The sequence below is a fragment of the Cetorhinus maximus genome, chromosome 13, assembly GCF_964194155.1.
Source record: "Cetorhinus maximus chromosome 13, sCetMax3.hap1.1, whole genome shotgun sequence".
In the NCBI taxonomy this organism is placed as follows: domain Eukaryota; kingdom Metazoa; phylum Chordata; class Chondrichthyes; order Lamniformes; family Cetorhinidae; genus Cetorhinus; species Cetorhinus maximus.
Window position 1 is genome coordinate 17,702,979 of NC_135891.1, and position 16,174 is coordinate 17,719,152.

Consider the following 16,174-nt stretch of genomic DNA (forward strand, 5'->3'; position numbering starts at 1 on the left):
GGCTCCTGGCACTAGACTTCTGGAATCTAACTCAAAAACCAATGTAGTGGTTGCTCAGGATAAACCTGTAACTGTAAACTTGTTATTCTAATGCCAGGCAGAAACAGTGCATTCAGAGGAGGTGCCTGGGAAATGGTTAATCAGTTACAGTTACAAAGATGGTTGGTTTTATTTATTGCATTTACCTCCGATAAAAACTCACAGCAGAGACATGACAAACCTCTATTAATGCCTTTCAGCATATTTTGAGCAGACGCCAGCTGACCGAGGAGTTGTTTCTTCTTGGCTTTTGCGTCATTTAGCTGCTCCTTTGAGGCTTTCAGTTTAGGCTTCAGTTCTGTGACAAGACAGCAAAAATATTTGATTGCACACCTCAGCAAAAAAAAAAAACAAAGCTTCTGTTAGACCAGGGGACTTGATCATCACCTACCATCTTCTAATTTCTTCTGAGCTTTTTTAGCATCTTTCTCAAGCAGGGCGCCTGCCTTCTTCAAATCAGCAGCTTGACGAGCCAGGTCTTCATCCATGACTTGCTGAAATGCAGTTTGCAAAAATATATTCAAGTGAAACAGCTAACTCTTCGTTTATTTCCACCAGCAGAAAGTTCAATGACTCGGGGGGGGGCGGGGGCGGTGCCGAAAATCTCTCCATGTTTTTCCATTTGACAGGAACAGTAGATGGAGAGAACACATTGGAAGACACATCTGTATATTTTGGAAGCATTAGAAGATTTTCTGTGGAACTGTTCACTGAGCTGGAGTAAATGTTGTTTTATAAAGTTGAATTGTCAACAAGAGTGGGACAGGAAAAATGATACAGAAAATCAATGCAACACAGAGGTGTGCACGCTATATGCTACATTTTTAAATATTGCCAGTTGATAGTCTGTGGATTTTTACAGTCACCTGAAGATGACATTTCATTCTGAAGTGCAGATATTTGGGCCAGAGTTATTTTGATAACAAGAGGTTATTTAAATCTATTTTAAAATCATAATTCCAGTCATTTTTATATTTCCATTACAAATGGCTACATTGACAATGAGAATTGGTGTTGTAAATTTGTCATGCTGTAATCACACCCACCCAGCGGTAATGGTGGAGGGCAAGCGTGTAATTAGAGGCCCACATCAGCACACATTTACTGTCAATGAGAAATTGGCTGACTCCCAAATGGAGGTAATCCTGGGGAAGGGGATTTGCTCAGGCTAATAGCAGCATTTGGTTTTATTTCAAATTTTCCAGGGTGGTTTTGAGAGTAGCCTCTGGGAGTCTATTTAAAAGCTACTGGTTACACAGCTCACTGCTTGCTATAAAAAGGCAGAGCGTGCATAATGCATTTCCACCCACTTGTAACTCAAGATTCCAACTGGGATCCCATGAACTTCATAGAACTCTGATTTGTCTGTTACAAGTGGCCTTCTGCCTTCAACAGGCAGGGTGTTCCTCAGGGCCCTGCCCAAGATGGCAATGGCTGGAGCAGGAGCATAAATGGCTCAACACTATTTCTAGGACACAGCCACCCAAGTAGTGTGAGGCCCCACTGGTAAAAGGAGAGTATTCCAATCCTCCACCTAATCTGAAACTTCCCGTTTTACCTTTAGAGCCTTCATAGCTGCGTCATCGGCCTCCTTTGCTGCAATCCTGGCTCTTTCCACTGCCTGAATAATACCAGCATACGCATTGGAAGCATTCACTGCTCGTTGAATAAACCCACCTTGGTTTGTGTCTTCAATTGCCCTGTCAATGGCCACAAGATGAGATTTATTTAGGTACTATTAAATGCCTGTCAGCTCTCTAAATATTCCATGCTGCTAACAGAATAACTGGGTAAAAACAAAAAACTACTGCGGATGCTGGAAATCCAAAACAAAAACAGAATTACCTGGAAAAACTCAGCAGGTCTAGCAGCATCGGCGGAGAAGAAAAGAGTTGACATTTCGGGTCCTCATGACCCTTCAGCAGAACTGAGTATAGTTAGGAGAGGGGTGGAATATAAGCTGGTTTAAGGTGGGGGTGGGGTGGGGGGTGGTTGTAGGGACAAGCAAGCAGTGATAGGAGCAGATAATCAAAAGATGTCACAGACAAAAGGATCAAAGAGGTGTTGAAGGTGGTGATATTATCTAAGAATATGTGCTAATTAAGAATGGATGGCAGGACACTCAAAGTACAGCTCTAGTGGGGGTGGGGTGGAAAGACTGACAAGGTATTACAGTTGTAGATTTAAAAATAATGGAAATAGGTGGGAAAAGAAAAATCTATATAAATTATTGAAAAAAACAAAAGGGAGGGGGAAGAAACGGAGTGGGGATGGGGGGAGGGAGTTTAAGATCTAAAGTTGTTGAATTCAATATTCAGCACGGAAGGCTGTAAAGTGCCTAGTCAGAAGATGAGGTGCTGTTCCTCCAGTTTGCGTTGGGCTTCACTGGAACAATGCAGCAAGCCAAGGACAGACATGTGGGCAAGAGAGCAGGGTGGAGTGTTAAAATGGCAAGCGACAGGGAGGTTTGGGTCTTTCTTGCGGACAGACCGCAGGTGTTCTGCAAAGCGGTCGCCCAGTTTGCGTTTAGTCTCTCCAATGTAGAGGAGACCGCATTGGGAGCAACGAATGCAGTAGACTAAGTTAGGGGAAATGCAAGTGAAATGCTGCTTCACTTGAAAGGAGTGTTTGGGCCCTTGGACAGTGAGGAGAGAGGAAGTGAAGGGGCAGGTGTTGCATCTTCTGCGTGGGCATGGGGAGGTGCCATAGGTGGGGGTTGAGGAGTAGGGGGTGATGGAGCAGTGGACCAGGGTATCCCGGAGGGAACGATCCCTACGGAATGCCGCCGGGGGGGTGAAGGGAAGATGTGTTTGGTGGTGGCATCATAAAAACTTACTTCAATCATACAGGTAACTGTGATGCAACCTCAATCCACATGTTCATCCACCACAGTCCCCCACCCCCTCAGAGCTTACTAAGTTACAGCATTAGCTTCATCTTTTGGAAATCATCAAACAAGTTTACGAAGAAATGTTCTGGAATCGCTATAAACTGTTATTTGGAAAACCATGGAATAGCTTTACCACAGGCTGCCCAGGTGTTGGACAGATGACCCAAATTGAAACCAGGGCGGTTTATAAAAGGGGCAGCTGATGCGCTGTGCCAGTTTTAACCCGGGTGGGAAGCTGAGAGTCTAACGTCATAAGTAGACCCAGCTATAGATCAGTGAGCCAGTCAGATATCACAAAAGCATAATAAGAGAACAGCTTCTGCGCAGGGCTGGCAAAAATGGCTTTGCTTTCCAATGATCTAACCCAAAGCCATGGGCTGCCCACAAGCAGTGATTACATTTTCAACTACTTTTAAATGAATTTACCTGGACAAATTTTTCGCAAGCTCATGCAGGAACTGTGCATGCTCCTCAGCACGCTCAATAATTGGAATTTTGCTGCTTGCTGGTGAGAAATTTTTCACTTTTTCAATGAGAGGCCTTCTGGCTCCATCCAACATTGCAGCAAGTCTCTCATATTCCTGGTTACCGAGAAAACAAAAGTTAAATACTTTTACCGTCAATGCAAACCTAATTTTAATTTTCAACTTTAAAGAAATCACTAGTGTCAACTTGGCTCAGCTGATAGTGCTCTAACATCCCAAGTCAAAGTTGTGAGTTCAGGCCCAACATCTGGACTTAAGCACCTCGTCTAGGCAGAGGTGCTTTCCTTCAGATGAAGCATCTGCCTATTGCTGATAGCCCTGCTGGATGTAAAAATCCTATGGTGCTAATCAAGACAGACCAGAGCTTTCTGACATCCTTAGATTATGATAAGGTGCGATGTAAACACAATTCTTTCTAATATGGATAGGGTTATTTTGAACAGTAAAAACTGAGCTCATCCTCATGGTAATATTTAAAAGCATTAAATGTCTCTTTGCTGCAGACAGCAAATGTGATTCAGCAATCTCGGGCTTGCAGAGAGCATGGTTAAAAGAGTCGGCACCATTTGTACCCTTATCTTTTGATCTGGTCTCCCCAAGAGCTACAAGTGCAGGATTGAGGAATTAACCTGGGAAGTTCAGCTGAGTCTCTATTAACTCAACTGGAACTGCACTGTACAGCATAGAAACATAGAAAATAGGAGGTGTAGACCATTCAGCCCTTCGAGCCTGCTCTGCCATTCATTATGATCATAGCTGATCATCCAACTCAATAGCCTGCTCCCGCTTTCCCCCCATATCCTTTGATCCCTTTCGCCCCCAAGAGCTATATCTAACTCCTTCTTGAAAACATACAATATTTTGGCCTCAACTAATTTCTGTGGTAGCAAATTCTACAGGCTCACCACTCTCTGGGTGAAGGAATTTCTCCTCATCTCAGTCCTAAATGGTCTACCCCGTATCCTCAGATTGTGACCCCTGGTTCTGGACTCCCCCACCATCAGGAACATCCTTCCTGCATCTACCCTGTCTAGTCCTGTTATAATTTTATAGGTTTTTATGAGCTCCCGCCTCATTCTCCTGAACTCTAGCGAATATAATCCTAACCGACCCAATCTCTTCTCATATGTCAGTCCTGCCATCCCAGGATTCAGTCTGGTCAGGAATCACCTGGGTGACGATCAGCATCAAACTGAACAGTGCAGATCAGGATAGTCCTAGGTTCAGACCTTAGTTTACACATAGTGCCTGGATCTCTGCTGAAGTGGCAGTGCTGACAGCTGGCTTCAGCGTCCTTATGATGTAGAAGGAAATGTTCAGTCAGAGCTCCTGCTCCTGATTGTTTTCCAGTCACACACTGTTGTAGAAAGTGCACGTGATAAGGCATCAAGCACCTGCCATGAAATTCTGCATGGTCAAAACACCCTGTTACCTCTCATTATCCACTCTCACATATAAAGATCGGTTAATGAGATATTAGAAAGCACCAGCACCCATGCATCTGTATCTCAATATGTTGAAAAGGGGGAAAAAAACTGGGTGACGATCAGATTGACCAAATGAACAATAAAAATGAATCAGTCTGATTTTGCAATGCAGGAAATTGAGGCCCATTCTACCTGTTTGGTGCAGATCATAGCCTGGTGCCACAGACCAACCACTATTGAGTCGAATCAATTAACTCTGGGCTAGCAATTATTGCAAGATCAGTGTCACTTACCTCCTTTGCAATGTCCAACATCCGGTGGAGGTCTGAAACCTGCGCTAAGGAATCATTTGCCATTTTCAACACTTCCATTACTTGCTTGTGCTGGTTCTCCAATTCTGCAACTTTTTGCTGCGAGCAAATTGAGAAACATTATGGATTCCAGTTGCTAATGAAAGCAGCATTCTTTTGAAATAGTAAGCAGAATGCAGTCACACTATTACAAAGCATGTGGGTTGTGTCATGCTTTATTATCGCATTGGAGGAAGCATCTCTAACACCTCTGTCCTAGAAGGGGCTTGCTATGCCTTTACTGGCTGAAACTGAAAGGAAATCTGACCCTTAACACACAGGGCAAAGTAGTAAAATGTGCCATTTAAGTGGGGGATCCAGGGAGATGGTGGCACAGTGGCAATATCGCTGGACTAGTAATCGAGAGACAAGGCTAATGCTCTAGCGACATGGGTTCAAAATCCACCATGGTAGCTGGTGGAACTTAAATTCAATTAATAAATCTGGAATATAAAGCTAGTGATGTTGCATGATACTATCGTCGATGTCGTAAAAACCCATCTGGTTCACTAATGTCCTTTAGGGAAGGAAATCTGCCGCTCTTACCTGGTCTAGCCCACATGACTCCAGGCCTACAGCAATGTGGTTGACTCTTACTTGCTCTCAAGGGCTATTAGCGATGGGCTTGCCACCGATGCTACAGCCCATGTAGGAATAAGTTTTTTAAAATTCAGTAATGAAGCCTTATCAAAGTGCCACCAGGCCAAATGAGGCTAAAAATCTGGAGAAACTGGAAGAACGAACACACAAAATCTTACCTTGCTCTCTGCCAGTAAAAGCTCATTGATTTTGTTCTTTTCATTAGCTTGTCCAGTTTTATTAACTGCTTCATTAAGGGCATCCCTAAGGTCCATCATGTCAGAATGATGCTTCAGCAGCTTATCGCTGATGGTTTCAAGAAAATCCTTAATATCTTGTAACGGTTTCTCCAGCTGCTTCTCGATTAGTTCAAGAACTGAAACAGCAAGCAGAAAAGAGGTTACAAAACTAGCTCGGTCCAGTGCTTCCACAGCTCAAGTACTCTCTAATCTATTGATGGAAAGTGCGCCTTTTTAAAAAAGAAACAAGTTTCTCCTTGCTCTCGTGACTCACGGGGGTGAATTTTTCAGTTGGCGGGCGATCGGCTGCGCGCCGCCATTTTACGCAGGTGGGCCAATTAAGGCCCGCCCAGCGTAATGTGCGGTCGGTAGCGCTCAGCGCTCCGTGTGGGGGTGGGGAGAGGAGGGAGAGGGAGAGAGAGTCGGGGCATACGCGCAAAAGAGCGCAGCAATCTCCCTGAGGCACAGAGCTGCCTCAGGGAGGTTAAGTTGATAGTGAAACTTCTAAATAAATAAAGTAAAAATTTATTTAAACATGTCCCATAATGTGGCAGTGTCACATGATCTGGGACATGTTTGTGAAGTTTTGAAAATGTATTCAATTATTTTTTAAAACCTTCAGGAAACCTCATCCTGCCCGTGGAGGAGGTTTCCTGAAAAACGCGGAGGCCGCTTGGGCTCTTTGCTTGCCCACCAACCTTAAGGTTGGACAGGCAGCATTGTTAATATGTTTAATTACTTTTTTAATGGCCTTAACAGGCTGTTGACACTTCGGCAGGTGCACAGTCAACTCTGGTGCGCGCCCGCCGAACGAAATATCGAAATGACGTGTCGGGCCCACCCCTGCACGGCGACGGCAATATTCTGGCCATGTTGACAGATGTTTGGGTGTGTGTATGAGCATCCATTGGTATAGCTCTCTGGGGTTTAAAAGCACTGGTCCAAATAATATGGCCCAATTTGCTTCCCTTTCTCACATGGCTCTTGATAGAATTACTGATCAATTACCTTGTCCCCCTCCCTGGCTAAAGATTTTGAAAGAACTGAAATTTAGCGTTATTATCCTCGCGTCTCCTGCCCCTCCACTAAGAGAATGCAAAGGAATGTCGTCCAGAAGCAGGGACAGCTCAGCAGAAAAGGCTCCAATAAAAATATAAAAGCCATAGCTTTACCTCCTCCTGTGGAAGTAGTACACTTAGGATGTGACCATAGCGGCATGATTGAAAACGAGAACGGTCATGTGACACAGATAGACACACGGTAACAGGTTGAAGTAATACTGAATGCTGCTAAAGGAAGTCATTACTCTGAACCACAGGCTGAAGCCAAATGTTCAGTGGGCAAAACTATTTCAAGAATATGCAAAATTTGCTATTATTTGCCAAAGAATATAGCACCACAGAAAATATCAATATTATCATAAGTGCTGCCTTCATCCTCCAATTTTATTTGGCACTTCCTTCCTTTTACTAGCCAATCATGTGCAATTTTCCACCAACTTTATTGATTTAAGATACTGATTGTCATGCTGTATGCTCCGTAAGGTAATGGATCACTGACTCAACCCCACTTACTGAAAATAGACCAGAGCTATCTGTCAGGTGACTGTCAATTGGAATTTCTATCTATCATTCAATACAAAGTTCCTGTACAAACAATTAATGTGTTCATGTTACATTCCTAACATTTTACACTGGCATTAATGCAGTTAAAATAAGTGGTTAATGCATAAAGTTACCATACCTAGGAATGAAGCATATTAAATTGTCACGCATTAACTTTGCTAATCGAAACTTCCAATCATACATGTCTGATGTACTCACGTTTCTTTGCTTCACTTTCCTCTTTCTCAGCCATTTCTTGCTGACTGCTGAAATCTCGGTCTCTCATTTCTTTCAATAGCGTCTCAACCTCAGCAAGTTTCCTTACAAATTCATCAGTAGATGGCATGCTCGTGTTCAACTTTGTCTTGTTCATCTGGTCAATCAGATCTGAAAAAAAATTTCAAAGGGAATTCAGTTCAATTCAAGGGGAATTTTATCCCCTCCTAAATTAAACAGGAGTCCACAAGATTTCAACAACGAGCGTGGAAACAGGTCCCAATGGGGCAAATGACTCTGTAGAAGAATGAATCTGAATGTGATTACACATGGTAGACTCAACAAGGCAGCCAACTAAGAGGCTGTTTTAAGAAATAAAATTGGAAAATTATGGAAATGTGTGGCAGAGAGTTAAGAGTTCTTATGGTCACCATGTGTAACAGTGTTGGAAATAAGTTTTATGACTTGCCAGTGAAATTGTGAAAGAAAATTACAAAAATGTTATAAGAAATACTGAACATAGGAAACTTGCACAAACACGTGTGAAGCTATCGGCTATACACAGCTACCCAAGGGAACCTTCCCCAGGGTTGGTCAGCATATGGAAGAAAGATAGATTAAAAAAAAGAACTTGCATTTTATAATGTCTGTCATATCCTCAGGACATTTGAACATACTTTCATTTCCAAAACGTAGACTGCTGGTTTGAAAGCAAACACAATGGCCAACTCCTACACCTGGCAATGAGATGAAAGTGGTGCTAGCTAAGGCACAAATGTTAGCCAGGGGAACGCCCCAGCTCTTTTTTAAATAATGCCATGGGATCTTGGGGCCTTCTAACTTTGTCGTGGTTCACTGGTTCATCTGAGAGACTACACCTCTGACTTGAGACTTGGTCCTGCAAACTCTGAGAGGGTGACAACACTGTGGTATCCATTTTCCAATCCACGCTCTCTTCAAGCATGACTGTCCACTGGAAGTGCAGGATAATTGAATTTACCTGCACGTTTAAAGGCCAGGATTTTATTAATGAGGTTAATAAATAATATAATGGAAATACATCATTGGTGGAACTTTGCAAGGTTTACTTGTAAATTTAGCCACATCTGGGAGACTGGCAGCTGGGAAGTGGGGTGGGAAGAGCTGGAATAAGCTTCAAAGTCGGGAATATATCCTGCTAGAGGCCCATTGGGAAACTTTTCCTTCTTGACCCAGTTAGGATCTCTCGCAAATCACTACTTCTCTCTTGGGCTCTCAAAAAACTAACTTAAGTCTATCAGGCTGATGTTGCCTGAATCGTTTTAACAGTAGGTCAGGAGTGGACAGTTGTAGAGAAATATGAAACAGGTAGAAACAGGCGCTTCAAGCATGTGAGTGCCAGGAAATACTATTGACCTTCTGCTAATATCAAGCCCAAATGCCTATATAACCTAGGAACCTCATCAATTAGGTTTGTCATCTACAGATAGGTCACCAAAAGGAAAGGGCGATTAGACTTGGTGTAGATGCCACTGGACAATGGAAGAGACATAGTTCCTAAGTCTGCTTCCCTCTATTGACTTTACTGAAGACCAGTCTAGGCTAGGCTCTGCTGTGAGAGGAGAAAAGGCTTTGTAATGGCCTACAAGAGTGTCGATATTCATAGTTTTGCATCATTCATATATTCTTCGGGTGTGGAAAAGTTCAGCAAATAATTGTGCTTCCAGAGACACGACCATATTTAAAATGAAGCAAAGCAATTTACCTAAAATGTGCCTTTTGAGGTCTGTGATATTATTAAACAGGCCACTAGCATGCTGGTGGGTTCCATCAACACTTTCTCCCAGTCCCACAGCCTTCTTGTTTATCATGGTGACCTGGATGGAAAGGTGAGAAGAGGAAGAGGGTCAGTGAAAGGTGTCTGTAATAGAATAGCGTGCAACTGAAGGACTTTTCCAACAAGATCACTTGCCTTTTCTTTAAATGCTTCCAAATCTTGTGTTAGATTCATGCTGTCAGTCTCCAGCTCATCAGTGTGATCTTTTGTTTGATCCTGTGATCCACGATATCTGATTAGCTCATTCTGAAGAAATAGTAGCACAGTATACTCACTGGTTAAAAGTCTTTAAAGTAACAAAACAGCATCAATGCAGCAGCCAAAATAACACAAGGCTTCCAAAATGGATTAATAACAATACAAAGATCTCACAACAATATAATGTTCAATGACAGATGCCTAGATAGCGAAGGGGTGTAACATCGATATTAATCACAGATAAGATAAGCATTGAATAAAATAGCATAAAAAGGACTCATTTCCTTGCTGCCGGCTGTCAAGGAGGTGAAAGGGTAAAACTGGTGATCTGGTTAAAAAGTAAGAGATGGGGCCCTCACATGTGCAAGTCCAAGACCCTCAATCTACAAAGTTGGCAGCAGTGTGAAAGATTTCTTCATACTGGACCCCCTAATAAAGGCGCTCAATTGTGCAGCTCACACGCATGATAGAAACGTAATGATACCCACAGGTTAGTGTTACTAACCGCAAGCTGTCCAATGCTATCGTTCAGAGTGTTCATTCGTGTCCATGCGATGGAACTAGCGGTCAAGTTTGAAAGCTGGCCCCTGACTTCAGACAACAATGCAGCTGTCCTGTTGAGATCCTCCAAAAGGACCACCACACAACTATCGCAAGCTGCAAGAAGAACAGTGACCGTTTACTCATTGACTGTTGATGAATGCAACAGAAATATGTTTAGTTTTGAAGAGAAAGGCAGTTGCAAAGCGACTCACGCTCACACTTCATAGAATCTGAGCTGTCAACGACAGGGATCTGATGTGTCTGTAAACAGGTATCACACTGTCTGCCTCCTAAGCCATTGTTGCATGTGCAATCGCCAGTCCGAGGGTTACATGAGCCCCCATTGCAGTTACACCCTAAAGAAAAAAAATTTAAACTACAATTGTAACAAGTTCAATTCATGTCACCAGTTTGTGGTTTTGCAACATTTCTCTGTTTATTCTTTGGGCACAAAGACCAAATGCACACAATATCTTTAAACAGCAGACATACAGCAAAATAAAACAATACAACCGCGTTTCTTTCCTGCGGTTAAAAAATAATATTCAACGCTGCTCTTCTTTTCCAATTCTGATCTTCCCTACACATTGATAAGGAAAAGCTTGAGATCATATAGTCTGCTCTTCATGAAACGCTGTCATTGCTGACTGATTATGGAATGATGGATTATTGTGAACAAGATCCCAAGAAAGGATGAATTTCCTACAAAACAACAGGTGCCAATTGTTCTTGTCCTATCTGCTCATTGTCCCATCTCTTTATCTCAAACGCCTCGGCTAAATGTTTCAAGAGACATGAATCTTAGATTCTGCGCTTTCAGCAGACAATTAAAACAGTGTTAGCTGATATATCAAACGTTAAAGTATTCTGGGAATGAACAATGTTTATCCATTTCAATATTTCCAACTACAGTACAAATCAGTAAGCTATAAGTAAAAGAACCCAAAAGCTTTAATCATATGGGATTAAACCAAACCCAAATCCTACAAGATATGCATACATAACTAGGGTACCTTACACACTTCTTTAAGCTTCTAAATGATATATTTAATGACAACACCTGTCCCTTTATTTTTCACAGAACAAGAAAGACAACATTTCAATTTCCCATTCCCCTGGTGGCAATGGAGTGGAATAGGTCCAATGCTGCCCAAGGCTGAGGGAGCAGTGCCATTTGGTACAGGCTGTAAGTGTGCATTAGGGTATATCAGGAATGCCTGCCTGATCCATCTGCTGGAAGGGAAAGCAGGCTCGAATGATTCTAGGCCTTTCCGGGAAGGGGCTCATGGGACTCTCACCCAGCTCTTAGATGCTGAGAGTCCCATTGAGACCTTTGGAATTCTCCAGACACACCCTCTTGCTATGGAACAAAGTTTGTCCTTATCGATTGCGTTTTTATGATTCACCAATAACCTTGATATAGCAATGGGACACCAGTTTATGCTCTGGTCTCCCTGAACTGACAGAAAACAGCATATCGTCAAATTGTGCTGCTTAAGCAAAGAAAAACTAATTCAGGTTGCTTAAAATTACAGAAGCAAAAAGGTACAATAACAGATTAGATAGATTATAGCCTCTTCTTCTTAGGCAATGCCTCAGGATAGAGGATGACTTGCTTCCACTCTGGTTCAATGGGTTTATCACTCCACTGAACATCCCACCCATTCTTCCAAAACAATAACAAATTAGTTCCCTCTTTAGGCTCTCCAATCCAGCAAACTGGGAGAGTGATGCAGTTGCCAACAACTTTCAAATTTGTTCACAGGTTCTGGTAGCTTCCGGCTACAAAACCTGAAACAAAAATCAGCTTCTAAAGGTGCTTCTATCATGGCACCAGCTGAAGTGAATACCAATCCACACCTTGCGTATTGAATCAATACCTTAACTAGTGGTGCTATGTGAACCTAGGTGATGGCTAGCTGACATACTGAATAAACACCTGATCTGTATACTGCACACGGCTTAACTCATCCTGTAGACAATGATGCATAAAAACATCATTTACAAAAAGGCACAGGCCTTTCCGAAACAATATCATATATAAATCAAAACTGATAAACCATTGCCCTTTTAAACATTACAGTATTTGATTGGCCATTGATAAAATGGTTACCAAAGTCCCGACATAAGCAACATGATTTATGTTGTACCAACAGACACACACAATGAAATTCTAATCCCTGCTCAGCAAACAGTAACAGAAACTACTTTCAAAATCGTATAATATTTTTAAGTGCCTTGCAGGCAGGTGGAGTAAGAGATTCTTATCACCTGAGCCAGGAGAGATCCTGTGGTCAATTGCAAACCATTTATTTTGTATTAATTAGTACCTCCACCAAAAAAAAAATAATTTCATACTAATGTATTAAGCATTCATATAACCCCACCCCCAACAGCTGTCATCAGAGCGCAGTAACCATTCCACTCCTGGCTTTCATGCAGGTTTAATACAGTACTTACAATGGGAGCTAGTGGAGAAAATCTGACTGAATCCTTTTACTTAAATTAAGGAAAGTAGGCAGAGGTCCAAGACCTCTGAAGCGAGTAGGAGAGTAGATCAGCTAAATCAAGTTTGGGTTCACAAGAGTGCAAGTTGCAACGGAAAGCAAAAATCAGAAGGTGGTGATGAATGCTCCTGTTCTGGCAGAGCAGTTACCCCTAGTTTAAAAATCAAGCCGATTCGCAGTACTGCTGTGAATGCCAATTTCTGGTGTGAGTGGATGAAGTGTTGGATTTCCCCAATCTCCTCTGGTTATGCCACTTACTTCTGCAGCCACTTGAGCTGTAGCTCCAGTACCCTGGGGCACAGTGCTGACACTGGAGTCCAGTCACGCCGGGCACGCATGGGCACTGGCCATTCTGAGAGTCACAGATTTCATTCTGAGAAGCAATGCCACAGGAACACCTCTGGCAACCAGCACAACTGTTGTAACCATAAAATCCAGCCTACACAGAGAGAAAAAAGTGTGAGAAACAGGAGCCACCCATCAGTTCTTGGGTCCGTAAATTGAACCGTTCAGAGACGACCGTAGCTACTTGGCAACTCCGTGCCACACGTGAAGCATTTTCAAACAAACCAACCGCCGACTTTTCAATAAGGGCCCATTTAACATGGAATGGCCACTTGATGAATTTCTGGTCATGTCCAAGTTTCCAGAAGGACCAACAACTTATATTTATATAGCACTTATAACATAATAAAACGTCCCAAGGTGCTACACAGGAGCATTACAAAACAAAACACGACACCGAGCCACATAAGGAGATATTAGGTCAGGTGAGCAAAAGTTTGGTCAAAGAAATAAGTTTTAAAGAGTGCCTTAAAGGAGGAAAGCGAGGTAGAGAGGTTTAGGGAGGGTATTCCAGAGCTCGGGGCCTAGGCAGACGAAAGCATGGCTGCCCATGGTGTAGTAATTAAAATCCAGGGTTCTCAGATGGCTGGAATGAAAGGAGCTCAGATATCTTGGAGGGCTGGAGTAGGTTACAGAGATAGGGAGAGGCAAGGTCATGAAGGGATTTGAAAACAAGGATGAGTATTTTACTATCAAGGCGTTGCTTAACTAGGAGCCAGATATTTCCTTTTAGGAAGGGGAATGAAAGCAAGTCACACAAGCTCTCTCTCACTTCCCCCTGATATGGTTCCTAAAACTCTCCACCAGCAAGGCTTTCTTCATGTCATTTCTGGGTCTGTTGTAGGCTAATTTATTAGAGATTGACTGCCATGATTAGTAACCATTATCATTGCATCATGCCACTACCAAGACGGTGAACCAGATGAACTGAGAAATTACTAGGTGGAAAAAGCCAATGTTGATACCAGTCATTGACTCTTTGTTCCCTGGAGATTAGTTTGTATCATAGGGGCAGTAGGGAAAGCCTTTCACCTCCTCCACCCTTTAATTTTTCTTTCCTGTGTGTGGCCTGCTTGCTGCACTGTACGGTTCCTTTAAGACTGGTGCACATCGTAAAGAGAACATTGGTCTGTTCAGCTTGTTTGCTGCACTGTGCAGCACATTCCAGATTGCTATAGTGCCGGGCAGCGTAGAGGGAATATTGCCCTCCAATACTGCCCCTAAACACATGGCACTTACACTGGCAAACATTTTTTTTTAAACAAAAAGCATTGTTTTAGCATTTCAGTAATGAAGAAACCACTGCTTTTGGATGCAATTTATTCAAAGGTTCAATCAGAAACACTGACTAATATTAATGAGAAGTGCGATGTTTAAACAGAACTAATGAATACTGCGCTTACCTCACAGTGGTCACAGCGGGCTCCTGTCACACCAGGTTTGCATCTACACTCACCAGTGCTGCCGTCACATGATTCTGTGCCACATGGTGAACAATTACATGCTGCAAATTTATAAAATAAAAGATAATAAATGAAGAAGTTACCAATTTTATCATTATTACAAGGGTTAATCATGAGTTATAACAAATTATGGACTTAGATTTAAGGTACTTTTATTCCAAAGCAAATTACATGAAACTAGCCCATGTAAAACTGATCCCTAATTGACAATAGATCAGCTTTGTGCTCAGTGATTCATGCTTGCCTGAGTCAGAAAGCTTTGGGTTCAAGTCACTCCAGGACTTGGGCACATAACCCTGTCTGACACATTTAATGTTGTCTGCCCTCCCAGGTATGTGGAGAAGATTCTATGGCACTATTTGAAGAGCAGGGGAATTTTTCTCATGTCCTGGCCAATGTTTATCCCTCAATCAACGCCACTGTAGACATAAGTAATCACTTATGGGACCTTGCTGTGGGCAGATTGAATTTTGTAGGCACATATGGGAACCAATGACGGCCTGTAAAAAGCCATTCGTTGACTGTAAAATGCTTTGGGATATTCCGAGTAGATGAAAGGCACTATATAAAGTGAAATACTCTTTTTTTTCTCTTAATCTATGCAAGAACAAATAGCCAAATATTGTTTCATTATTGTATAAGTTCTAATCAACAACAAATTGTATTTATATCATGCCTTTAACTTAGGAAATATCCCACACTTCACGAGAGTTAGTGACGAGGAGTGTCACATGGGCAGGAGTGGAAATCTGGCACTCTCTCCCCGGCAAGGCTGTGAATTCTGGATCAATTTAAAATTTTCCAAGGGAAGAAAGTTTCCTATGGCGGGCGGGCTGGGTGGGAGCGGACAGGAGCGGAGATGATCACCGCCCACGGTCGGCAGCGCGCCGCCATTTTATGTGGCTGGGCCAATTAAGGCCCACCCAGCGTAACATGCGGCCAGTAGCGCTCAGCGCTACCTGTGCAGGTGGGGGGGAGGAGAGAGAGTCAGGGCCTGCCCGCAAAAAGAGCGCAGCAATCTCCCTGAGGCACGGAGCTGCCTCAGGGAGATTAAGTAGATAATAAAACTTTTGAATAAATAAAGTAAAAAATGATTTAAACGCCTCATGTGACAGTGTCATATGAGCTGGGACATGTTTGTGAAGTTTGCAAAGTTTATTTAAATTATTTTATAAAAACTTCAGGAAACCTCATCCCGCCCGTGGATGAGGTTTCCTGAAAAACGCGAAGGCCGCTTGGGATCTTCGCCTGCCCGTCAACCTTAAGGTTGGACATGCAGCGTTGTTAACAAATTAAATTGCTGTTCTAATGGCTTTAATAGTCATCGCGCGTCATTTTATGCGTTGGCGTGTGGGGCCCGTCCCCGCACGCCGATGGCAATATTCTGTCCCAAGACCGAGAGTGATAGCTTTTCGGGGTAAGCATATCAAGGGATATGGAGCATAGGTAGCTAAATGGAGTTGGGTTACAGAT

General features: G+C 42.7%; 1 protein-coding gene across 3 annotated transcripts in view; it reads right to left on the reverse strand.

The window, feature by feature from the left end:
* lama5 (laminin, alpha 5) overlaps window positions 1–16,174 on the reverse strand; it is a 266,062-nt gene that overhangs the window by 41,538 nt on the left and 208,350 nt on the right. For 2 of the 3 annotated variants that reach the window (XM_078555045.1, XM_078555044.1), the window contains exons 46-58: window positions 14,642–14,742; window positions 13,152–13,332; window positions 10,599–10,742; window positions 10,349–10,500; window positions 9,781–9,891; window positions 9,574–9,685; window positions 7,833–8,000; window positions 5,950–6,146; window positions 5,135–5,251; window positions 3,356–3,510; window positions 1,598–1,739; window positions 431–533; window positions 221–337 (exon numbers count right to left, since the gene is read on the reverse strand). In XM_078555045.1, the coding sequence (XP_078411171.1) occupies window positions 221–337; window positions 431–533; window positions 1,598–1,739; window positions 3,356–3,510; window positions 5,135–5,251; window positions 5,950–6,146; window positions 7,833–8,000; window positions 9,574–9,685; window positions 9,781–9,891; window positions 10,349–10,500; window positions 10,599–10,742; window positions 13,152–13,332; window positions 14,642–14,742 (1,800 nt within the window). The remainder of the gene's footprint in view (window positions 1–220; window positions 338–430; window positions 534–1,597; window positions 1,740–3,355; window positions 3,511–5,134; window positions 5,252–5,949; window positions 6,147–7,832; window positions 8,001–9,573; window positions 9,686–9,780; window positions 9,892–10,348; window positions 10,501–10,598; window positions 10,743–13,151; window positions 13,333–14,641; window positions 14,743–16,174) is intronic. The other variant, XM_078555046.1, reaches the window with a different exon arrangement.